This window comes from Elephantulus edwardii, unplaced genomic scaffold, assembly GCF_000299155.1.
Source record: "Elephantulus edwardii isolate Elephantulus edwardi_28Jun2011 unplaced genomic scaffold, EleEdw1.0 scaffold00015, whole genome shotgun sequence".
Taxonomy (NCBI): Eukaryota; Metazoa; Chordata; class Mammalia; order Macroscelidea; family Macroscelididae; genus Elephantulus; species Elephantulus edwardii.
The window spans coordinates 8,367,289-8,393,700 of NW_006399765.1; the positions used below are offsets into that span (position 1 = coordinate 8,367,289).

Genomic DNA, 26,412 nt, shown 5'->3' on the forward strand with positions numbered 1-26,412 from the left:
TTGCCAAATTTAGAGTGATTACTTGATAGAACCAAAACTAGAACCTCATTTATTCTGTTAGGACTCCTTCTGCACCTTCAGCCACATGCTTTCTTTGCATCTTTTCCATCAGAGAGCTTCAGACCTAACACAGAACGCCCCTGACACAGCTATGAATTTTGGTGCTTTAAGGAGGTGGTGTGATGTAATGGAGATAGCATAGAGTTTGAAATCATCTTGACGTATGAAATCATATTCAGACTTTACTCTGCCACTGTCTAATTATATTTTCATTTTGAGCTTCAATTTTCTTGTCTGTAGAATGAGAGAATTTTCCGTCAAAGGGTTTTAATATTGTGAGAGTCAAGTGGTATAAAAATTGTAGATTATTAACAAGTTAAAAATATCTTTTCCTCTCCGCCCCTTATTAGATTATAGACATCATCACTTTGTAAGGCCATGGATTATGTTAGAGATCAGAAAACCTACTGCCACTGTTGGTTCAATACCTAATTCTCTCCTACCAAGTTCCTGAGGTTATAAATCTTTATGGGAAGAGGTCGTCTATCCATTTTTCTCTAATAGAATGACTGATAGATTTGAATGGCCATCTTTTGGTTAGTAGTTTGATGTTCTTTCTTATTACCTAATGTGTGTGTGTGTGTGTATGTATATGTGTGTGTGTGTATATATATATATATATATATATATATATATTCAGTCATGTGTATTGTCCTACATTTTCTGGACACCTGTTTGTGGTGCTGGAGAAGAGTATTGAACATTCCATGGACTGCCAAGAGAACAAGCATGCAAGCATGTCTGTCCTGGAGAGGGTGAAACCAATTTGCTCCTTGGAGGTAGATATTTTGAAGCTCTGCCTCACATACTGTGGGCATGTTGCCAGGAGGGACCATGTGCTTGGAAGGGTGTATGAACAGCCCAGAAGAGAAAGACTCAGAATGCGAAGGATTGACACAGTAACTGGGGGTATGTGTGTCAGAGACAGACTGGCTCAGGATAGGGCAGTGTTCAGAGCCAGTGTACATAAGGGTGGCTGTGAATACTCAATGCTACATAACAACAACAACATGTACCAGCTATTGTTTTAGAAGTTGGGAATACAATAGTCAAGAAAGTAATGTTTTTGTACTTGTAAACTTTGCATTCTGGTAGTAAAGGGACACATAATAAGCTCATTGTTGTTCTGTAACATGGAGTTGGAACCAATCCATAGCTGACCCTTCAGTGGGCTTTCAGAGGCAGTAAAATTGCACAGGATAAGCTTGCCTGCCTTTCTCTCACTGACCAGCTGATAGATTCAAACTGCTTGCCTTTGGGTTGGCCCTACAACCTTTACCATTAAGCCACTTGAGCTCCCAATAATAAGCACATAGAAGCAAATAATATAACCTTAGGAAAATAGGTTGTCTGGTGGCCTAGTGGCAAAAAGCTGCACTCCAATCCCAAAGGCACGTGGTTCAAATCCACCAGCCGCTCCGTGGGAGAAGGATGGGCAGTCTCCTCCCATGAAATTTACTGCCTCTGAAAACCTGATAGAGGGTCAGCTATGGATTGGTTCCAACTCTACAGTACACAACACAACAATAAGGAAAACGGGCGGTATGTGTGTATGTATATCCACACACATGGCTAGGGTGAGATGGGGTGATGATGGTGCTATTTTATATTGTTCAAGGAGCACCTAACTGAGGATGCACTTTAACAGAGACTTAAGAGTGGTTGAAGATTATTACCTAACTTGGGAGGGACTGAAGGGCATTATGCTGAGTGAACTAACTCAGTCCCACAAAGATAAATATTGTATAAAACCATTATTGTAGAATGAGTATAAGGATCCAAGAGGGGTGGGAGAGGCTGGAAGCAGAGGAATGTGGATGTGCAGGGGGAGAGGGGGATTAATCATCAGGTTGTAGAATTTGATGAGGGGGTCGTGAGGGAAATTGAAATAATTTGTTCGAATTTGTATTCGAACTTTGTAAATAAACTAGTAGAGAGGAAAAAAGAAAAAATAAAAGTGGTTGAGGAATCATTTGAGCAGATAACTGGGGGGAGGAGGCCCTGAGGTATGTGTGTGCTTGATGTGTTCCAGGCTGTATGACTGGAGGGCTGGGAGTAAAAGGAAATGGAATAGGAAGTGGAGTTAAAACAGGTGAGAATTAAGACCAAATTAGCAGGACCTGGTAAGCCATTATGTTGCGTTAGGTGCCATGGGGTAGATTTTAACTCATAGCCCAGCTGATGCAGTGCCCTGTAGGGTCTTATAGGTTGTAATCTTAATCTTTACCAGAGTAGATTGCCATGTCTTTCCCCTGTGTAGCAGCAGCCATGTGCTTCAAACAGCCAACCTTTGAAAAAGCAGCTTAACACTTAACCATTAAGCTGCCGTACTACCACCCACCTGTCAGTTTGTGACACTGTGCTGGTTTGTGTGGTGTGATGCTGGAATTATACAATCACAATTTCAAATACCAGCAGTGCCATCCATGGTAGGTAGGTTTCAGTGGCACTTCCAAACTAAGAGAGACTAGAGAGAAAGGCCTGGATATGAACCTCTGAAAATTAGCTAATGATAACTTTATAGATCACATTGGGAGATTTTCTGACTTGCTTGCTTTGGATGCAACATCAGGAGGAATCTTTTGCTAGAGGTGGGGATTGTGAAGGAGACCCTCAGTGAAATGGACCGACACAGTGCACAACAAGGGATTAGAACGTGCCGGCGATCCTGAGGGTAATGCAGAACAGCAGTGTTTAGTTCTGATGTATATTAAGTTCCCATGGCGTAAGACAGAGAGTTGATTCAATGGCAGCTGTTTATCTGTCTAGGCCTTTATACGGATTTTGGCTTTTACTGTTAAGTAGCCATTCGAGTTTTCTGTTTGGCACATTCTGTTTGTTGAGGGGGGCAAAAATAGGAAGCAAAAGTGGAAATTAGAAAGCTTTTTAAGTAATCCAGATGTGTTATCTATGGCTGCTCAAGAAATTATTGACAAATTTAGCAGCTTAATGCAGCAAACATTTATCATTACAGTGTCTGAGTCAGGATTCCAGGAGCCGTTTAGCTGAATGATTCTGGCTTAGGATTCCTTATGAAGCTGTAGCCAAGGTGACACCTGGGGCTGTGGTTGTCTGAAAGCTTCAGCTGGGACTGGAAGATCTGCTTGCTAGATGGCTCATCCACAGGGCTGTTGGCAGAAGGCCTCAGTTCCTCGCCACTGAGCATCTTCACAGGGATGCTGAGTCTCTCCTCAGAACATGGCAATTGACTTCTCCCGGAGCAAGTGAAGAGAGAGGCTGTGAGAGTTAGCAGAGAGCGATAGTCCTTTTATTGTCTTGTCTGAAAAGTCATTTCCACATTTCCAGTTTATTCTTTCTTTTTAAAACCTAACCAGTTCCTGTCAAGTAGATTTTGACTCATGGGTGTGTGTGTGTGTGTGTGTGTGTGTGTGTGTGTGTGACAATAAACCTATGCTGCTTTTTTTCCTGACAAAAATACTTATTTTTAAATATTTTACAGTGATTTGAGTGAAAGTTTACAAAGTGTTTTGACATTTCATTTGAGTCTCCAAACACATTTTGTTTTGTAATGCTCACAGTGTCTCATCACTATACCCTTTCCCTTCACCCATCATATAAAGTATCTACTATCTATATATTAGGGAACTCTGGTGGCCTGGTGTAAGAAGCTGCACTACTTTCCCAAAGGCACATGATTTGAATCCACCAGTTGCTCTGTGGGAGAAGGATGGACAGTACTCTCCTGTGCAGTTTACTGCCTCTAAAAATCCATTGGAGTGTCAGCTGTGGTTGGTTCTGACTTGATGGTACTTAAGAACAACCACATTAACATCTAATTATTAAATTTCACTTCCCTCTCCCTTCTTTCCCATCCCTGGTAACCATCCAAGAATGATTCTATCTGTATGTTATTGTTATGTGCCATCGAGTCACCTGCAACTCACAGCAACCCTATGTACAACAGCCCTAAAACCTGCTCTATACTGTGCCAGTCTTATTGTCTCTGACACAACTATCCCCATTACCCCAGTTACTGAAGCACTCCATCTCATTGAGGGTCTTCCTCTCTTGTGCTGTCCCTCCACCCTCCCAAGTATAATGTCTCTCTCCAAGGACTGGTCCTGCCTGGCAACATGTCCAAAGTATGTCAGACAAAGCCTCAGAAAACTTTCCTACAAGGAGCAGCCTGGTCTTACCCTCTGTAGGACAAACTTGTTTGTTCTCCTAGCAGTCTATGATATATTCATTACTCTTCTCCAGTACCACAGCTCAAAGGCATCAGTTCTCTCTAGTCATTGTCCACCTTTCTGATACATAGCAAGTAATTGCAAAGATCATGGCCTGGATGGCTTTATATAATATGTGCCCTTTTGTTACTGGCATGTATCACTTAGCATGGTATCTTCTCTGTAGGTTTTTTTGATAATTGGTTTTTCTGATGTATATTCCTAAGCCTTTTTTCTCTGAGTTGATTCAGACTACCAATTTTCAGTTAGCAGCTGAGCCAGTTAGCACTTGCATCACACCAAGGAATGAAGGTTAAGGAGAAGGAATTAAGATCGACCTCTTGAAGGGAAGAATATAAAGAATTAGTGGGCATACCTTAAAACCTTTTCACCAGGCAGGAAAGAAGATAGCTTGGCTACATAATTTTTTTAATTTTTTTGAGGGAGCTCTGGTGGCCTAATGGTAAGGAGTTCTGCTGCCAACCCAAAGGCAGGCAGTTTGAATCAACCAGCTTCTCAATGGGAGAAAGATGGAAATTCTCCTCCTATGTGGTTCACAGTCTCTGAAAACCTACTGGAAGGTCAACTGTTGTTGGTTCTGTCTTGACAGTACACAACATGATCTTTTAGTATGTTCAAAGGCAGCTATTGGTCTTTTATAAGGTTCTTGAACTTCTCAATCTGATTCCAACTGGATTAGGAAGTAGGTCATGTTCATTTCAAGTACTGCCATGGCAGCATGCCTGATACTGGGTTGGATTTCATGAATATTTGTGGGATAAATTAATGTATAAAAGAAGTGAGTCTTTTTTCCTCCTGCAGTGATGATAACATCTCTTCAGTGCCATTTATAAAGTGCACTGATACTTATTATCTCATTTGAATGCAACCCAGTCTCTATTAATTATTTGCCAACTGCTGGCCTTTTCCGTTTCCCTGAGAGACATGGAAACCGACCTTTCCTTTGGGGTTTTGTTAGTTTATTCTCTGGTGGAACTGACAGTGTATTAATAAAAAGTTGTAGAATTCTATACTGACTGAGCAAGCTCAGAGCTAAATCTCAATTTTATTCTTGATGTTGAAAGATTCTTGAGGTTGTTTTTCCTCTCTCCCCTCCTCCTTACAGTGAATTTTCAATTTTAGTTTGTGTCAATATTTTGAGGTTCATCATAAAAGAAGTAGCTGGCAACATAATGGTTAAGCACTCACTAACCAAAAGTTTGATGGTTCAAACCTGCCCAGCAGTTCTGTGGGAAAAAGACCAGGCAGTTTGCTTCCATAAAGATGACAGCTTATCAGGCAATTCTTCTCTGTCGTATAGGTTCACTGTGAGTCAAAAACTGATTCATTAGTATTTAACAACTACAATTATAAAACATGTCATTTTTAAAAAGAATTTTTTTGGGGAGAGAGATAATTTTAGATTTATCTCATACAGAGTTTCCATATACTTTCCATTCAGCTTTCCCCTCTATTATATTAGTATAGCATGTTGTTGTTAAGTGCCGTATGAGGCGACTCATAATGACCCTTTGAATGAAAGCCCTCAACACCTGCGTGACTTTTATCCTTTCTCCAGGTTCATAGGCTTTCCAGAGGCAAGCTATTTACAGAAGTGGATGCCACTTCTGCTTCCAAGCTTATTTTAACCCGGGAGCTGTTAAACAAGTATGGCATACTTGTTAAAATATCAAGTAATTTTTTTAGATAAATTCAATTGCTGTTGAGCAAATTCTGACTCTTAACAACTCCATCAGAGGAGAACTCCCTGTAAGGTTTCCAAGGCTGAAAATCTTCATGGGAGCGAATTGCCTCAGTTTTCTTCTGTGGAGCGGCTGGTGACTTCAAACCACTGACCTCTTAGTTAGCAACTCAGTACTTAAGCCACTGTCCCACCAGGACTCATTTTGAGAGAACTAATGGTATTTCTGTGTTTCCACTCTGGTGACCCTTCATTAGATTTCTGAACTTTTTTATAAGGAGCAGCTGGTGGATTCAAACAGCACTCTACTACTAAGGCTTCTTCCACTTGAGATAGGTGGAGCATATAAAGATGGGCAATCTCACCCCCACTCTTCCATCCCCACACAACCTCTGAAAACCTGCTGGAGGGTCAGCTGTGAGTCATTTCCAACTTGATAACACATAGCAACTAAAAACAACAATATATAAGATAACAAAATAAAGTTGCTTTATCTATATAGTTTTAGTGTCACTTTCCCAAATAATATTTACATGTTATAGCAGCCTTTTACTAAAAGGACTTGGTAGAAATAATAGGTTAAACTACATTCATGTAGTTTTACCTGTTACCTGCTTTGAACACTGCGGATTTCATTTGGCTCACTCTAATATTTGTACGTAAAGAATCAGTGGGGGTCAGCTTTTCTTAATGTCATTGGTTATTTTCTTGTAGAGCTGTTGAGTGTGTTTGAACAGCCAATGTTTTGATGAGCCACCAAGTGCTTAATTGTCACACTACGATTGGATCCCTGAAACTCCTACTGTGTGTGCAAAAAAGCCTGGTTTGAAGGGACCTCTGGTGGCCTCGTGGCAAGAAGCTGCACTGCAATTCCAGAGGTACGCAGTTCAAATCCACCAGATGCTCTGCAGGAGAAGGAGGGGCAATCTCCTCCTGTACCAGTCAGATCTGATTTGACGGTACACACACACACAAAATAATAAAATAAAAACTGGAGGGGGCGGAAAAAAAGCCTGGCTTGACCCTCACACTATTTAGAGAGAAAACACTTCTCACCTCCCTTGGAGCAACTCAGATCTACCCTTATTGTTGGGAGAGTAGAACATTGGTAGAATCCCTGGGATAGAGAGCAGTTTCCTGGGAGGTTTATACCCCTCGCCAGAGGAAGAGTTTGAGCTCAGAAGAATAAGCATTTCACAGAGTAACTGAGAGGCAGTTGACACAGCTTTGGTAGAAAAACTGTCATTGCTATTGAGTTAAAATTGACTCATAGCTGATCCTCCAGGGGGTTTTCCCAGACTGTCAATCCTGTGGGGAGCTCTTTTTCTGTCATTGGAGCTCTGATGGCCTTGTGGTAAAGAGTTGTGCTGTCATTCCAAAGGCATGCAGTTCAAATCTACCAGCTGCTCTGGGGAAGAAAGATGGACAATCTCTTCCCATACGATTAGACTGCCTCTGAAAACTCGCTGGAAGGTCAGCTAGAGTCAGTTCCGACTTGATGATACATAAAAACAAATCATATGGGAAAAGATTGCCCATCTTTCTCCTGTGGAGCATCTAGTGGATTTGAACTACCAGAGAGCCACACCACCTTTGAGTTGGGCTCAAATCCATACATACTATGCCAGAGAAAAAGAGGCAGAAAAGGAGAATTTTGAAATATAGGGAAATGCATTGTTTCCCCTGATTATAGGCTAGGAAGAGGACACTTGAGTGTTTGTTCCAACAAGCCTTTATTCATGTCACTCTCTTCCCTCTTTGCACTTTTCTCTGTTGCTTAATCCAGTCTCTGCAAGCTCAGTTATCTTTATTTGCCAAGCAGAGAATGTAAATGAGCAAAGTGAGGGTTTTCACTATAAACAACAGCACAAGTGGGATGATAAATGATCATGGAAATCTGGAATCAGTGTGAGGGAGACAATAGACAAATCTCTAGAGCCAGAGATTTGAATTTTCATATGCTCAATAGTGTATGTTGGTACTTAACTTTGAATGTTGAAAAGCCATTGTGTGGGCCACACAATAGTAGAAAACAGCTTACAGTCCTCTAATGTGTAACCTCAGGCCAAGTTTTATATTTGCCAGGAGTGAGACCCATACATTACTCTTCATTCTGCATTGTCCATGAAGTACTAAAATGAGTTAGAGACAGCCACTGCCTCTGAAACACAGGTTTAGTAGAGAAGACAGATAATAACAATAGAATGTAATTCAAGTCAGTTATGAAATGGTAACGTCTTCCTGATTATATCTCAGAGAGCATGATAGGAGGCGGGTAGGATAGGAGATAAACAGTTTTGTACATCAAAGAGATTTAGGATTTCTGAAATCCCCCTTATTGTGCAAATGTGAGATTTGCATTTCCTCTGTGCAACAGTGTTTTGCTCTGTAAGAGAAATGTAGACAGTCTCTTCCCATGCCGTTTACTGCCTCTGAAAACCTGCTGTAGGGTCAGCTAGGAATTGGTTCTGAATTGAAGGATTCTGACATAACAACAACAACAATAGTATCTTGACTTTTTTGTTTGTTTAAATATCCACCAAAACTCATTGCAGTAAAATCAGAAACAACTCATAGCTGACTTTCAAGTAGGTTTTCCAAGGCTGTAAATCCCATGGGAGGAAATTGCCCATCTTTCTCCCTCGGAACAGCTCGTGGATTTAAACTTGCAGAGAAGCACGCTTTGGATCAGCAGCACTCCTCCCTACAGACTATGCCACCCAAGCTCCCCTGGTCTCTTGGTAGGGAGTTAGAAATACAGACATTTCTTAAATTAATCTTGCTGGTGGGAGTTTCAGGCTAATAAAATGTAAAGACTCTAACTTGTCCTGTTTTTTTACCTACCCCCTCCTATTATTATAAGATTATCTTGGTCTGAGAAAGTCCGGGGGCATGTAGCTGGGTGCCCTCATTACTGGATGAACCATGGAAGGGAAGTGACATGCCTGAGGTCATAGAGTCCATTGAGGCAGGGCTTGGATGAATACTCAAAGCACTTCCTGGACACTGTGCTGTTTGCCTTCCTTTCCTGCCTTTGGCCTGTTGTCTTGTGTGGCTCAGTTCTTGGTGGTTAAAGAGGGTTTGGCATTATTGGAATAGATTCTTTCTACCTTCTTATTTGTGTTCCCTCCCTGGAGTGCCTGCCACCCTTTTTCTCTATCATAGAATCAAGCTATGTACCGTTGACTCAGAACCAACTCATAGCTGACCTTCCAGTGGGTTTGCAGAAGCAGTAAGTCGTGTGAAAGGATATTATCCAGCTTTCTCATATGGAGCTGGTGGATTTGAACTGCCTGACTTTGGCGTGGTAGTACAATTCCTTACCATTAAGCCACTAGATCTCCCAGAGAGTCAAACTACTTGTGTTCAAATCCTAAGTCTTCCAGATACTAGCATGTATCCTGAAACAAGTTGGTTATCCCTTCTAAGCCTCAGTTTCCTCATCTAAACATCAAGAAGGCTTTTAGGTTTTAAGATCCTTATGTTGACAAAATAATGTAATACATTTTCACACTTAACCAAATGTATTAACTATTATGATGATTCACACAGCCCACAGCCCCAGGCTGGGCTAAGTACCCTTTCTTACTCATTGCCATTGAGTTGGTTCCAATTCATAGTGACACTAAAGGTGACTGTCACACAGGGTTTCCTTTACAGAAGCAGATTGCCCCATCTCTTCTCTGGTTGATAATGAGTTGTGCTACCAACCCAAAGGCAGGCTTTTCGGGTCTAGCCTTTGAAAATTCGCTGGAGGGTCAGTTATGAGTCTGTTCTGACTTGGGGGCAGTGAGTAGCAGGAACCAGGGATATAATGGTGAACCAGGAGGCAGGGTCTAGTGTAGAGCTTGTCTTCTGGTCAAATAAATTTGAAAAATGCTCATCATGGCCCACTCTTCGAGATCACCAGTAAACCAGTTGCTGGTGAGTCAGTTTGGGTGGACTTGAATTTCCAGCCCTTTTCTGTTTGCAGTTAGAGATGTTAACCATTTATATCACCCAGACCTCCTTTAGAGATCCACTAAAACCACATAGTCATTGGGTCAGTGCTGACTCAAAGTATCTGTATTAAAGTTGTTGTTGTTGTGTACCAGTGAGATGGAACTGACCGATAGCTGATTCTCCAGTGGGTTTTCAGAGGCAGTTAATTGTTCAGGAGGAGATTGCCTGCCCTTCTGCAGAGCAGCTAGCAGACTTAAACTGCGTGTCTTTGGGATTACATAGCAGATTCTTCCCATTAGGCCACAAGAGTGAATCTTTAAGGTTCTGAGGACTCCCATAGCACAAGAGCCCATTTATTTGCTGTAGCCCAGCTTTACCAGGCTTATTGAGTGTTTAATGAATACATTTGAGTCATCTAGAATAGTCCTTCCACCTCCACTGTGCTTTGGTTTGCAGCTCAAAAGGAGATCTGAGTGGCCCCGCAATGGTTAGAGACCCAGCTAGAAGTGAACCACCTCTGGCTGCCTAGGGGCCTGTTGTCTTGCACTCTGGTACCCATGGAGACAGGAGGCCCTGGGCTGAACACCATGAAGCCCAAGTCACTGCAGCTGGTGCTGGAAGGGCAAGTGCTGGCACTGCAGCAGCAGATGGCAGAGAACCAGGCAGCCTCCTGGCAAAAGCTGAAGAGCTCCCAGGAGGCTCAGCAGAGGCAAGCAATCCTCGTGAGGAAGCTGCAGGCCAAGGTGAGTCAGCTGCGCCTTCTGGGAGGGCTAAGGAGAAGCTTTTCCTGGAGGTACTGGCTTCAGGAGGCAGAACCATGGGGGTGGGAATGGCCCAAACTAGCTTCATGAGGCTAGGAATCCAGGCCTGCTGCTTTTCTGTTACAGGCTCTCCTGTGATGCTGACAGCTACTCTGTGAACTGTGTACTATAACCCTTTAGAGAGGAGGCTTCAGGGGCCATATTAGTTATTCTAGGCCTGACTAGAGCTATTCTAGTTCCAGAGCCAATATAGGAGGCCGTTAGGAGTATTTTTAAATGCCCACATGGAAGCTGTAAGCTGTGATGGCCTTTCCTCACTCTTATCACCCAGTTCCCCTACACAAAACAGATTTGCCCACAATTTCTGCAGAAGGAGGATGTGGGTGAATCTCTGGTCTGAGCTCTTTGTGCCAGCAGAGCCCTGTTACCCAGGGCCTGCTCTATTTGCCTCAGGTGTTGCAGTACCGGAGTTGGTGCCAAGAGCTGGAGAAGCGTCTGGAAGCCACTGGGGTAAGTGATGTGGAGTTCTGTGCTCCCCAAGAGATCTAAATGAATACACTTGCTAAACTTTATTCGCAGACTGAGGGAGGCTGGGTAAAAAGTGTTTAATAGAAATCACTCTTCAAGCTTTATTACACAGGTATCCCCATTGGACCTAGCTATTCTCCGTCTCTCATATTCCAACCTTTTGCTCTCTTAAGTATGAGATATAACTCTAAGAGACTTAGTCAAATTGGAGTAAAAACCGATTGCTGTTAAATTTATTCCATCTCGTGATGATTAACTTCATCTCACATATTGTTGTTGGGCATGTTGTTAGGAGAGGCTAGTCCTTGGAGAGGGACATCGTACGTGGAAAGGTGGAGGGTCAGACAAAGAGAGGGAGGCTTTCATCCAGATGGACCGACACATTAATTGCAGCAGTGGGCTCAAGTGTGTCAGAACTGAGGAGGATGGCACAGGGCAGGATAGGGTTCAGTTCTGTTGTTCATAGGTTTGCTAGTAGTTGTACTTGACTTGATGGCATCTAACAACAATAGCATGATTATTCTAGGTTTATGAGAATAGAGCTATGCTTAGTTGACCAGAAAATTTCTAGTGGCTTGTTTTTCAGACCTAGGACAAGGCTTTCTGCCAAAGCTTCTCTAGGTGTGCTTGAACAACTGACTTTTTGATTAGCAACTCACTAACCATTTGTACCTATCAGAGACTCAGATCTGAAGAAGTGAAGAATTAGAGCGAGGAAAATGTGTTTTCCCCCCAGCAGGTGTCAGTATTTATCTGTTTTAGAAACATGTTTGCCTGAGGGTCCAAAAACCATGTTTGTGTCCATGGGATTTGTTTCTCAGTAACTAGAACTGGCTTTGAGAACAAGTCATTTTTGTCTTTGTTCCAGCTCTCTTTCTGCATTTTGTTTCATTCCCCTCTAAAAAGTTCTCTCAGAGGAAGGAGGTAGGGGAAAGAAAAAAAAATCAGGATTTGTTGAATACCTTCTGTTCCTCTCATTTGCTCCTCAGTCAAGTCAGAACCAACTCAAAACTGACCCTTCAGCAAATTTCTGAGGCTATAAATTGCATAGTAGGAAATTGCCCATGTTTCTACCTCAGAGAGGCTGGTAGATTCAAACTGCCCAGAGAAGAGCAGTCTTGGGTTAGCAACACAACTCCCCCTGGAGTATGCCACCAGCACTCAATAGGCACCGTCATATACCAGTGTCACTTAATATGTACAAAGTGACTTTTTGAAATACTTTTACTTCATTTTGTAGCAGAAATCACTCTAATGCAGAAAAGTCCAGTCATTTTCCAAGGTCTAAAAGTTAATAATAATGGAAGTCGAGGCCATTAGTGAAGAGGAGTATTTTATTATTGTCAGGTTGCAGGTTCTTTTCCATCTTCCAGAAGGGGTCACTGGTTCACTTTGGGAAAGAGAACTGCAGTGGATTGTCTTTTAGGATGTGATGATGAATAAGAGAAGGATAATGCTAAAAAGGGGAGAGAAAAAGAAAGTGGGCTGGTATTGAAGGGGCACTAGAGAGTTGGTCTGAGGTAAATAAAACTTCTCTCTCTGGCCAAGGGACCAATCCCCCAGAGGTGGGAGACTGCGGAGGAACCAAATCTGGAACAGCTGCTAATCCGATTGGAGGACGAGCAACAGAGGTGATGGCGCGCATGTTCTCTGCCCGGGGTGATTGACTGCAAGGTTGACAAGGCTGATGGGAAGCCTCCATCCTAAGGGCCAGCATGGCTTAAAACTGGGGACTTCAGCCTTAGCCATTACTTCCTAGTGTTGGAAAATTCCAATGGTTGTCATCTTATTCCAAGAGGTCCAAGGGTTGGGCCAGACTCATTCTTTTGCACTTGCTCCCACCCTTCCCCAGCACAGGTGTGAGAGTCTAGCAGAGGTGAACACCCAGCTTCGGCTGCACATGGAAAAAACTGACGTGGTGAATAAAGCTCTGCGAGAAGATGTGGAAAAATTGACAGTGGACTGGAGCCGAGCCCGAGATGAGCTAATGAGGAAGGAGAGCCAGTGGCGAATGGAGCAAGAGGTAGGCAGAGGGGAGCTAGAATGTGGGCACTCTGGGCACTGCCCTGGTCAGCAGTGGAGTGGATTAATTTAAGGCTTGGATGGAAACTGAACTGCCACAACTTCTACAGGCAGCTCTGGCCTCCTGGGCCGCACTTTAGTTTTGCTGTTACCTCTCTAGTCTCGGTTTTGCTGGAAAATTACATAGCAGTTCATTTCCTGCAAAAGGGATTAGCTTAGGTTTGATAGATCTGAAAGCTTACTGACACCCTTAGTCTATGGATCTGGTTAGGGTTTAAAAGACTAGATATAGGCCCTGGGACACATTTAGATCTTATTTGAAGGAAGATGGGAAATCTCCTCCCTTGCAGTTTATAGTCTCTGATAACCTCAGCTGTGAGTTCTGACACGATGGCATGTAACAATGCTTTCTGATCCTCTGCTTTGTGCTGGGTATTATATAGATTATGTCACTCAGTTCTCATTATAAAGCTATGTAATCTATTCATAACCTCGTACCATAGATTTCTAATGAGAGTTGAATAATAATGAGAGTTCTCAATTCTTTAACAGCTAGTGCATGTCAGGCTCTGTACTTAGCACTTGACATTTGTTATCGCTGTACATTTTCATCTTCTCCACAGCCTTATAATATACAGAAGTTATTATCCTGATTTTACAGTTAGGGAAATTGAGAGAACCATGTTTGTACCATAAGTCACTCAATGAAAAAGTGGCAGGACCTGGAGTCTGGCTCTTGTTGCTATGATACATTGCCTCTAAGATTTCTCCTGAGGAAGCTGATAAGCTATCCTATGGTTCTGAAAAGAAATAGATTGAAGTGTGTAATTATTTGTCTTGCTGCTCAATTATAAAAGTAATATATGTTTTTTTAAAGGCAAGGCTTATTGGTCCAGTAGAAATTGTTGGGACTCCCGAGATTATGGCCTTTTGTCACCCTTCAAATCTAGAATAAAACTTAGTCCCGTTACTTAGCTTGCAGTCAAACAATAAACAGGCCAGTAAGGTGACCGGTTAGTGTTGTTAGGTACCATTGAGTCAGAATCGACCCATAGATGCCCGTCCAGCAGGTTTTCAGAGGCAGTAAATTGCACAAGAGGAGATTACTCGTCCTTCTCCAGCGAAGCAGTTGGTGAATTCAAACTGTGTGCCTTCAAGTTATTAGCACAGGGCTTGTCTGTCAGTTTGCTGTGGTAGGTAGCTTCTGAGTTTCTGTAGTGTTGGAAGCTGTACCACCGGTATGTTAAATGCCAGAAAGGACATCCATGGTGGAGAGGCTTTAGCAGAGCTCACAGATTAAGACAGACTAGGAAGTATGATTCTCCATCTACTTCTCAAATAGCAGGTCTTTAGAAACCCTATGAAAAATAAAGGAATATGGGTAGCTCTAGTTTTAATGGTAGAGCCCAGATTGGAAATCATGTCAGAAATGATAAGGCTGGCACAGGAAAGGATATAGTTCAGATCTATTGTTCATAGGGTTGCTGTAAGTTGTCTTAACTTGACAATATCTAACCACCACCACCACCACAACATATGATGACCAAAATACCAGGCATTCATTCCTTAAAATAACCAACCATTTAAAGTCAAAAGGGCAGCATTTGCCTAAGACTAAAACCCACAGGGTAGGAAGGGGTGGGATAGAAAGATTAATGAAAATAAGAATTAAAAAGAGGAAGTGTGAAAGTGCAGTTATAGTGTATTGTATATAATTAATGTTAAAAATCCAAATGTATTTGAGGGATTGGATGAAAAATCAATATGCTTTGTAAACTTTCACTCAAATCACACACAAGAAAAAGTAGTACATATTATAGAGAATTTGAAAGATGTCAAAAAGAATTAAAAATAAAACAAAAATCATTTAAAATCTCACCATCTAAAGGTAAACATAGTATTTTTTTATGTTGTTATCTGATTTTTTTCTCTGTGCATGTTTGTGTATGCATATGTGTGTGCTTGTATGTGTATACATTATTTATACATGTTGTTGCTGAAAAGCTCCGGTGACCTGGTGGTAAGGAGTTGCACTGCCAACCTAAAGATGTGAGATTTGAATCCACTGGCCACCTTGTGGGAGAAAGATGGACAGTCTCCTGTTGTAACCTCTGAAAGCTTGCTGGAGGATCAGCTATGAGTCGGTTCCGACTTGATGGCAATAAATTGTTTTATATCAACTCAAGTTCATAGTAGAACTGCCCCATAAAGTTATATAGAGGAACTAACTGGTCATTTCAAACCACAACTTTCCATTAGTTGCCAAGTACTTAACCACTGCACCACTTGGGCTGTAAACATTCATATAGTACATCCGGAAGTGCTTTATTTGGCTCCTATTGCCTATTAATGCAGGAAGCTCAGGTGGCATAGTCCTTAGGGAGCAGCGCTGCTGACCCAAAGGCCACACCTCTCTGGTGGTTCGAATCCACTAGCAGTTCCTCAGATGGACAATCTCCTCCCAGGTAGTTTACAGCCTTGGAAACCTGCTGGAGGGTCAGCTATTGAGTTCTGACTCACCAGCAATGACTGACTGGCCTATTAATGGATACTCTCAAGCTGGTCTGTCTCCCTTACAAAATACTGTTTAGAACTTCCCATGTTTTCTACCCTTGTTGATGTCACAGCACACCAAACTATGGTTTTGCTGTGGTGGTTACTCTTAGAGGCCACAATTGCCACATATTAATGACACCTCTCTGAAATCGTTCCTATGTTCAAGATTGTCAGAGTGCTTGTGCATGATACCATCTCCTAAGGTCTTTGGGGAGAACTTTTCTGACCCAACTCAGAGGAAGGCTGTATTTCCACCCCAGGCCCTTGACCCCTTGGCTCCCACTGCCAACTTCACTAAACCCTTGTGAGCTGCCATTGTTAATCATTTCCTACAAGTACCTGCCTCCATACCCCAATAGGCAAGAGAAATCTAAGACTCCTATATTGATAAAAAATAATCCTCTGCCATGTGGTAAGACCTGGATTTCTGAACACACAGTTCTTCAAAGGCTACCTGAAAGGGGAGCATGGTCGCCTTCTCAGCCTATGGAGGGAGGTGGTGACCTTCCGACGCCACTTCCTGGAAATGAAATCAGCCACTGACAGGTTGGTGTGGGGGATAAGAAGGGAGGAGGCTTGGCCCTACCAAATCTGGACCTGGGGTGATGGGCTATTTACAGAAGGGCACATCAGGGCACTGGGGAGTTGAGAGGAAGTTATGACATTAGGAAGACTTGTTGAGATTGGTTTTATTTGGAGTCCATGTGTAGTAGAAATTATTAACCCACTGAGCTACTAATTGAAAGAGTGGAAGTTTGAGTCTATCCACAGGTACATTGGAAGAGAGGCTTGACAATCTACAAAAATCAGCCTAAAAGAAAAAAAATCAGCCTGTGCGAACTCTATGGATCTGACACATACAGCGTTTTCATGAGTCAAAATTGACTCAATGGCCATTGGGTTTGGGACAGATAATTGTAGGAGTCCGATGGTTTTTCCCAGTTAGTTTTCGTTGGGCCTGTGTTTCCTTCCCCAGTCCCTCCTGGAATCTGCTCTTTTTCTTGTTTCCACTCAGAGATCTGACAGAGCTAAAGGCCGAACACATGAGACTTTCAGGGTCCTTATTGACCTGTTGTCTGCGCTTGACGGTGGGAACACAGTCACGGGAATCCAATGGGTCTGGGAAACTGGATGGGAAAGAGCCAGCCCAGTTACTGCTGCTATTAGCCAAAACCCAGGAGCTGGAGAAGGAAGCCCATGAGAAGAGCCAGGAGATATTACAGCTGAAGAGTCAAGGGGATCTGGAGAAAGTCGAGCTTCAGGACCGGTGAGAGTGGTTCTGGGAGGAGCTGACTGAAAGCAAGCCGACTCCACGGGGATTCAGATACAGGCAAGGGAGATGCCGCCATGAGAAAGGGAAGGAGATGTGCCATGGGCCATCTAGTTTTAAACCTGATGTCACAATTGGGGCCTGTTGTTAACCTCTTGCCTCTATCATGCAACTCATTTTCTTTCCTACTGATGTATAAGGGAGCTCTGCCTGGCATATCCCATAAAAGTGGCAATTCAAATCCACTTGCTTCTCCAAGGGAGAAAGATGGGCATTCTCCTCTTGGGTGATTTATAGCCCCTGAAAACTTGCTGGGAGGTTAGCAATGAGTTAGCAATGACTTGATGGCAGAGAGTTTTGGAAAATATTGATGGATAGAGCCAGCTATGTCTCTACATTTGTTTTATGAACACCAGGCTACTTGCCATCCCCTGGACAGCCAAGCTCTTCTATGTTTCCTGCCTTTGTACATGCCGATCTTAACCCATGGTGCCCCCCTCCCTCCTCTCTCTGCCTAATCATTAAAGGTATAGTTCAAATGCCATCTCATCTGGGAAGCCTTCTGACCAGTGGTTGTTACTGTTGTTGTAAGGTTCCACTGAGTCAAGCACGACTCATTTGCTTTTAAGTTCTTATACCACTGTGGTCTTCCCACTTGTTTGTTATAACACTAACCTTATTTTATTATAATGAAGATTTAGTATCCCCTCTTTTTCTTTGGCTGTTTCAATTTTTCCATTGTCTTAAAAGGTTGGGTAGCATCAAGTCCATACTGACTCATAGAGTCCCTATAGACAGAGTAAAACTGCTCCGTAGGGTTTTGAGTCTCAAGTTTTTTTTCTCCTATAAAGTCACTGTTGGGTTTTAGAACATCAGGCTTTTAGTGAGCATCTAACCTTTGCATCACCAGGGATCCTTATAATAAAATATATTTTTAAATAAGTAATAAGATAAATAGGGCCTTAAGCAGAAAACCTCATTTGAATCTCCAGCCTAAGTTCCATTTTTGACCCGTAACTGGAGCTGTGTTACCACCTGCTGGCAGCATACAAAAATTGCAGGGGTTTTATTTTGGTTTTTGGCAGAGGAGGCACTGAGAAGCACCAGGGTAGAGGCTGAGTCTTAGTAAGTTTTTATTTCTAGTGCTTTGCATTACATTTACATTCAGTAAATGTTTGATGAATGATCCCAAAGTATTTCTCATTCAGTAAATATTTATTTAGCCACCCATGTAATACCAGGCTTCAAAATTAAGTGGTAAGTGATAAAGATATTTTGGAGATGTCTCTGAACTTCGATGTTAATGTTCATAACTAGATGAACCGTACTCTCCCCCCAGATTGTCATCCTTTTCTCCTCTGTCAGAGTCAGAACCTTGGGCTGGAGGGACCTTGGGACTCTCCCATGTGGCAATTCTCATATTCTTATTGGCTTCAGGGTGCTTGACTTCAAGATCAAGTGGGTCCTGCAAGGGCCTGGGCCAGGGCTTCCCTTCAGCTCTCAGGCCCCCAAATGCGTGTTCCAGCCTTGACATGTGGTAAATCCCTGCATGTATTCTGAGTGGCTTTTGGCTTTCCCCGAGTTCAAGGCTTTGGCATCATGGGTACCCAAGGGACTGTGGGCAGGCTGCCGTGGGCGTGTCTGTGTTGGGGTTTGCGGTAGCTTTAGTCACAGCTATAGGTGGCCCAGGTGACAGTGCCATGCTCTTCCTTTTAGGGTAACTGAACTCTCTGCCCTGCTGACCCAGTCTGAGAAGCAAAATGAAGAATATGAAAAGATGGTAAAGGCTCTGAGAGAAACAATGGAGATCCTGGTATGTATTCTTTTATTCTGGAAGCAAACTGGAAATGGCCTTGTGAGCCCCTTGTTTTTTATGGACAGGTGGCACAGGGTACCAGTTAAATGTTCCTCTCGAAAATCACTAAAATAAAAAAAAAATAATTGTGTCTGAATCTGGAATTTAATCACTCATTTATTTGTCCAACAGATACTGCATACATAACTGCAATTCCTATCTTGTCCCTATATATGTCTGCATGTAGTAGGCCCTTATCAGAAAGAAGTGGCACACAAATTAAGAAACATGTGTGCAACCTAGTGAATTATCATGAATGTGTAGAGAAATGAAAAACTTCGTCATATGTGAATCTAAGGGATATGACGGTGATTAGCCTGGAGAAGAAAGAACTTGAGGAAGACTTACTGGCTGATTTCATGTATCTGAAAGACTAACAATGGAGATGACAGAATGGCCTTGTTTAATGTTTTCTAAGTAGGCAAACCCAGCAACAGTAACCAGAGGTTTTAAAGTGGCTAACAGCTAGACCTGTTTAACAGCTGAATAATCTGTCATGTAACTCAATGAGGTTTGTATCACTTACTTGCCAAGGATGTTGTCAAAGGGATTCTTAAGATAGGACAGTAGAACCTCTAACCTCTGGCTTGATTCCAAGTGTCCTTTCATCCCTAAGAGTGTTCAGATCTCTGCATTTAGGTAGACCCTGAATCTCTCTACACTCTCACACTCACATCTCTAATCTCATCAGACTCACTTATACCGATTTTGGTTTGTTTGGTGCAAGACAGACTTACATGTGTGTAGGACCTAGATGATGGAAAGGAGTGATGGAGGTTTGGCTGAAGAATTCTGACTTCCTAGTGCTATCATATTTAGGTTTTGGTACTGCAAGAGACACGACCTCAGTGGAAACGCTGAAGATTGGTTGGGACTGCAGGAAGCACAAAGCGCAAGTCTTAATATCTAAAGGAAACACACTGGGCAGCCTCAGTAAATTGGTGCCACTTGTTAAGATTTTGAGGAAAGCAAAAATTCAGATTTTTTTGAGTCTGTATGTTGTTGTGTTCTGGGGAGTCACTTCTGGCTCATAGTGACCCCATATGTAGAACTGCCCCAAAGACTTCTTGGCAGTAATCTTTATGAAAGCCAGGTCTCTTCTCTGTGGAGGTCTTTCTTCTTTTGCTTAGTGGCCAACTGCTTACCTCTTACACCACTTGGGCTCCTTGGATTAAAAGTATGGGAGCTCTGGTGGCCTAATGATAAGAACCTGTTCTGTGATCGTGAAGGTACACAGTTCGAGGCCACCAGCTGCTCCCCAGGAGAAGGATGGGCAGTCTCCTCCTGTGTGATTAACTGCCTCTGAAAACCCACCAGAGGGTCAGCTGTGGGTCGGTTCTGACTCTCTGGTATACAACAACGAAAACATAGGGAGCACTGGTGACATAGTCCATTAGAAATTGCTCTGCTAACCCTAAAGGTGGCACCTCTCTGGTGGTTTGTACTCACGGGTGACTCCATGGGAGCAAGATGTGCAGGCCCCTCCCGTGTGATTTACAGCCTCTGGAAAACCCATTGGAAGGTTGGCTCTCAGTCAGTTCCAACTTGACAGCAATGAGACAAGAGAGAGAAACAATATAACTATAGGCCTGACCGTGCTTCTGGGCTTTCGTATGTCCTCAGGCCTTCACAAAATACACAGCACAAATACAGGTAGGAAGGGAGAAACTTTTGAATCTTAAAAATGGTTTCCAGCTGTTTGGTACCAGAGAAGTTTCTCTGGTTCATTCTTAGGTCTCAGGTATCAGTATGTTGTGCAGAGGTAGCAGCCATATTCTCATAAAATAATAGCTCAAATTTGTTGAGCATTTCCTTTGTGCCAGGCACTATGTTGAGTCATTGCAATGGCTTTTCCCCCCATTTTATTCATTTTAACTTCAAAACAAATCTATGAATTAGTTGTTATTCCTGTTTGAAAGAGGAGGAAACTACTTTCAAAGAAGTAGTTGCCTAAAGCTGCCAAGATTGTTAGCTGGAGAGCTTGGATTTAGGCTGTTTAATGGGGAGCTATTGATGACTTAAGGGACTCTTAATCATTGGACTGCATTGTTATCTGACTCTTGAGGACACCATTAGAATGCACATGTTGTCAGGGAAAGAAACAGGGTTGACAGGCTGTGATCTGGTTGGTATGGGGCCAAGAATTATAAATTATCCTTGGAGAATTTACCTCATGAACTCTTTGTTCCCTTTTAGGAGACAAATCATGCAGAGTTAATGGAACATGAGGCATCTCTGAGTAGGAATGCTCAAGAAGAGAAGCTGTCTTTACAGCAGGTGATCAAGGATATAACCCAGGTACTAGTGAGCCTCTTGTTCTTGGAAATCACTGCTCTCCTCCACGGTGCCTAGCTTTCCATTCTTCTATGGTGTTTGACCTCAAGGAGCTGGTCCTCTGAGCGTATTTCAAGACTGGAGCTCTAAGGAAGAGAGCTAAGCATTTATGTCTAGACAGACCATCTTTCCTGTTGCCAGCTACAGTTCTCAGGTCGGATGCTGGATTCTGGTTTCCACAATTTCATTAGCCTTCTTCTCCTTCTTCCTTCTCTTCTGTTATTTCATCAGAGTGTGTTCTAGCCCTAAGTTTAAAGGACCAAAGGTGGCAAATTGAAGGAGCTAGATTTATTTGCCCTTAGACATCCTCTCATACCCTGTAGAGGAAGGAGTTGAGAAGAGAAACATTGGCTGTGTCCAGATTGTAGAATAAGTCCTTTGTATGGACTCTCGGTTATAGTCAGTAGGGTTGTAACATCTTTTGTTGGTTTTCAGGCCATGGTGGAAGAAGAGAGCAATATGACACAAGACTGTGGTCAGGAGAACTCCTTGGAATTGGATTCTAATGGCTTCTCCTTCCAGCTTGATTCACAAGACCCAGACAAGACTCTTAATCTAGTACGTTCAGTACTGACCCAGAGACGCCTGGCTGTGCAGGTGAGAAGCCCCACCATTCTTCTTCAGCCGCTGGAATAGGTAATAAAAAAGGATTACTTGAGTCCCAAGTACCCCAGCCTAGACTGCCCCTTTCATTTTGTTGACTGGTCATGATGTGTTTTATTAACACATCAGAGAGCTCATTAAAGTCTGTGTCTGTCTGTTTTACTTGTGGCTAACAGACACATTCTCCTGGCCAGTGGCTCACTCCACATTGGTGGCTGTTAGGTGCTGTCAGGTCACCCCCAACTCATAGCAACCTTATATACTGTAGAACACATAGCAACCTTATATACAGCTTGTCCTTGCCGCTCTAGCTCTTTGTCCGTCGTTGGGACTTGGGGCATTCCCCCTTTGGCCTTGCGCTCTAGTTCATCAACCAGTTTTTGCTGCTCTTTTTCCTCACAGGACCTGCAACAACAGCTTTCCCACTGTCATGAGGCTATGAGCTACTTGCAGCTACAGCATAACCGGTGGGAGGAAGAGGGCGAGGCCTTGCGCCAGCGGCTGCAGACACTGACTGGAGAGCGGGACACCCTGGCAGGGCAGACGGTGGACCTCCAGGGAGAGGTGGACTCTCTCAGCAGGTGACTGCTTCCTGCACTCCTTGAGCCCTTGTCTCAGTCCTGACTCACTCATTTATCCATTCCTGTCATGCTTTGCATTGGCTGACGCACTTCTCCACGAAACACCTGACCATACAGGGCCGCCTCATTCTGGATGCTGCTTTTCCTACCCAGGAAAGATTTTGGGTCCCAAGGTCTCGGCTCATCTCCAGCTTCCTCCTACTTGCAGGGAACGAGAACTCTTGGAAAAGGCCAGGGAGGGGCTGCAGCAGCAACTGGAAGTGCTGGAGCAGGAGGCCTGGCGGCTTCGAAGGACAAACATGGAGCTTCAGCTGCAGGGTGACTCTGCTCAGGGGGAGAAGGAGGAGCAGCAGGAGGAGCTTCACCTGGCCGTCCGAGAAAAGGAGCGCCTGTGAGTGTGCCCACAGCTTCCTCTCTGGAGCATGGCCTTCCCTTCAGATCCACGCCGTCCCTCACCCTCGCCCACTCTCCTTTCCACTTGAGTAAATCAAACCCTTGCCTGCAGAGGGCTTAGAGTAGTTTATTGCTCCTTCTGTTTTACAAAGATGAATACAGAAACTTCATCCAGCTATTACTAAGCATCCACAATGGACAAGATACCTTGGGGGATACAGAAATCATAGTATACGCTCTGCACACAAGGAACTTTGTCTAGTGGGGGGAGACAGATAAGAAAACAGCTAACTGACATAAGGCTTGATGAAATAAAGTGAAATAGACTATCAAGCTAAGCTTTTGGGGAGGTCAGAGTAACAATTTTTAAATACCACGGGAGTAACCTTTGAGCTGGGCTTGACTTTTTATTATAGTGTAAAAGGACTAAAGGAACAGATTAGTAAAAGAAAGGAGGCAGCAGAGCTTGTGGCACGTGAGAGAAGCCTGGGCTGGCTATAGGGTAGAACTACTGGAATGGAAACCCGAGGAAAGGGACCCTGAGTTTGGATCAGGTAATTTGTGGTTTACTCCTATGACATCATGGCAGGAGCCAGGTAAACACTTAATGTTGACCATGACTCTACCAGTTGAAGAGATTTATAAAGTTGAGATAAAACTTTTTACCTTGAAGGGTTGTGGTAAACTTTAAAGCAAGGCTTGCAAAATGTCAGCATAGAGCCTGGTGTTTGCTAGGTCTTCAGTACCTAGTAGCAAGGACTATAACTCCTCCGTCTTCAGTATGTCCTTTCCTCTCTGGCCCTCATTCCACGTACCCAGTAGGTGTCACTGGTCTTGCAGGACCTTCAAAAGGGTCATGCCTTATGCTCAGAATGATCTCCCAGGTACCAATGTGGAGACTTTGATCTACATAGATATTTATATATTTTTAAATATTTTTTTATAACAGTAATTCATTTATTTGAAGGAGGAGTGGCATCCACTTCCATAATAGCTTGCCTCCGGAAACCCTATGAACCTGGAGAGAGGATGAAAGACACCCAAGTGTTGAGGACTCTCTCCTTCATAGGGTCGCTATGAGTCGCCTGTGACTCGACGGCACTTAACAACAATTCATTTATATAGTTCACAAGTCAAAACTCTACCAAAAAGATATACACAATGAAATCTTATCTCACATCCCCCTCCTCTGATCAATTGCCATTTTAATGAACTTCTTATTTGTCTTCCCAGTGCTGCTTTATGCAAATACAAGCTTCCATTCTTATTTTCTCCAATTTCTTGGATAAAAGAAACCATCCTGTATTTACTGTTCTGTACTTCCTTTTTTTCCCACTTTTCATTGTCTTGGGAAGATTTCCTTTCTATTTTTAAAGACTTTCCTCTTCTTGTCCTTCTTCCTTTCTTTTTTTTTTTCTTTTTTGCCCAGCAGGGTAATTATATTGCTGTTACCTTTTGTGGGTGGTTACTCCTTCAGACTTCCTCTAGCCCCCTCTCTTCCCATGTTAGTCAGGAGGCGCTGGCGGGTCTGGAAGCCAAACAGTCGGAATCCCTCAGTGAACTGATCACTCTTCGGGAAGCCCTGGAGTCAAGTCACCTGGAAAGGGAGTTACTGAGGCAAGAGCAAGCGGAAGTGACTGCAGCATTGGCTAGGGTGCGTAGGCCTCCTCCCCTCAGTTTCTGGGTGGGTGGCCTGGAACAGTGTATTTCAAGGTAAAGGATATGCCACCTGCCTCATCCCTCTCCCTTTAAGCCCTTTGACCCCTCATGTTTCTTGCTTCAGTTATTGGTCTTTTGCTTCTGGCTTCCCTCTCCCAGCATACCCTCTGTATTGGAATTAGAATGAATTTTTTAAATGTATAAATCTGGTAATGCCAGTCTCTCTTTTTCATTTTTTATTGTGGTCGTAAATCCAAGTTTTTAAAGCAAATTAGTTTTCCCTCCAACTATTCATATACCTTTTTCACCCCTCATTTCTTTCTTAAATCCGTTCAGTGATTTCCAAACTCTTCAGTGCCACACTCAAAGTCTATTTCCATCTGACCCAGTCTGTGTTTTTAGCTTTCTCTTTCACTCCAAATTCCCTACTTTAACTTGTTTTTCTTTCTCCTGATGTTTTTGTTAGCTGCGTAAAACTCCTGGTTACACCATGCCCAAAGAAATGAAACACTGCCAGACCCTGCACCATGCTCATAATTGGCTGTAGGTTGTGCCATTTGATTTTTGGCATTTTCCTTGACTACTTTCTGAAAGTAGTTCTCCTGGCCTTTCTTCAGTGTTCCTGCTTAAAACTCTTAAATACATTCTCATTTTCTTCTTGACTCTCTAGTACTTTACATATAGTCTTCCCTTTGCCTGGACTGCCTCTTGCCTCCCTCTTCAGCCAATAAACCTTCCTCATCTCTCAGTCCCCAAGCTAATTGTCAACTCCACTGCCACACATTTTTTCACTTTCTCAAACTGAATAAAATGGCTTCTTTGTGTTCTGACCACAATATGCTTACATTTTCTAGAGAGTCATTCCAGCTGTAGTTGTTGAGTATCCTGTGTCTGTGCGCCTCTGCTGTGTGTCTTTCTTATCAGTGAATGAAGTGAAAACTTGCTTAGAATATAAATAAGGGAGGGAATGACAATGTTAACTGATCTTCCTACAAAGAAAACAACAGGTGTTTGGGGACAGGAGCGGTTTACTATTGCATGAAGACTAGAAATCAGAAACTCTTTAACCCACTTTTGTGTTTAGGCAGAACAATCCATTGCAGAGCTGTCAAGTTCTGAGAACGGCCTGAAGACAGAGGTAGCTGATCTCCAGGCAACAGCTGTCAAGCTCAGCGCCTTAAATGAGGCTTTGGCCTTAGATAAGATTGGGCTGAACCAGCAGCTTCTCCAGGTGAGCAACAGTTTGTTTGACCCCGAGGGTAGGGCTGAGCTCTCATTGAGGATGAGCCAGTGACAGCTGAAGCTGGCACTCATGACAGGGAAGAGTCCCCACACAGATCAGTTCAAGATGGATCTGCTCCCAAATGTAGCAAAAGGAACATTCATAATGGAGCACCAAGCAAAGGCTATAAGAATTGACCTGAAACTAAAGCCACTGATGTCTAGTTTAATTCCAGCTCATAGCAACCGTATAGGACAGAGTAGAACAGTTCTGTAGAGTTTCCGGTGCTGTAAATCTTTATGGAAGCAGACCCCTCTTCTCCTGAGGAGTGGCTGGTGGGTTTAAATTGACAGTCTTTTTATTAACAGCCTAGCACTTAACCACCTGCACCACCAGATCTTCTAGGATTATACTTAGCCGTTAAAAATATTTTCTTCTACACCCAAAACAAAACAGTCTCTGGCCATTAAGGTAAACGACCAGGGCTAGGAAGGAGCCCCGTGCCCTCTGGAAGGAAAAAAATTTGGATTTTTAATCCTGTTGCATGAGATGATAGCCATCACCAGAAAGAAAAAAAAAATAAATAAAAAATCCCTCTAACAAGCTTAAGTCCTAAAGAATCTTCTGTTTATAAGTTATACGTTTAACATGTATTCTCCTCCTTGCTCCTGCTTCTTTGAGCCACAGAAATTCTGTGTTCAATCTCATTGAATTATTTGAGAGCAGGATTCTTGGTC

General features: G+C 43.0%; 1 protein-coding gene across 1 annotated transcript in view; it reads left to right on the forward strand.

Moving 5' to 3' along the window:
- Positions 1-10,448: 10,448 nt before the first annotated feature.
- The window catches only part of CEP250 (centrosomal protein 250kDa), a 41,214-nt gene continuing 25,250 nt past the window's right edge, over positions 10,449-26,412 (forward strand). The window contains exons 1-13 of the mRNA XM_006881478.1: positions 10,449-10,634; positions 11,106-11,162; positions 12,729-12,811; positions 13,038-13,203; positions 16,198-16,304; positions 16,774-17,025; positions 18,745-18,841; positions 21,080-21,181; positions 21,653-21,814; positions 22,223-22,401; positions 22,610-22,792; positions 24,304-24,448; positions 25,538-25,684. Of these exons, the coding sequence (XP_006881540.1) occupies positions 10,449-10,634; positions 11,106-11,162; positions 12,729-12,811; positions 13,038-13,203; positions 16,198-16,304; positions 16,774-17,025; positions 18,745-18,841; positions 21,080-21,181; positions 21,653-21,814; positions 22,223-22,401; positions 22,610-22,792; positions 24,304-24,448; positions 25,538-25,684 (1,866 nt within the window). The remainder of the gene's footprint in view (positions 10,635-11,105; positions 11,163-12,728; positions 12,812-13,037; positions 13,204-16,197; positions 16,305-16,773; positions 17,026-18,744; positions 18,842-21,079; positions 21,182-21,652; positions 21,815-22,222; positions 22,402-22,609; positions 22,793-24,303; positions 24,449-25,537; positions 25,685-26,412) is intronic.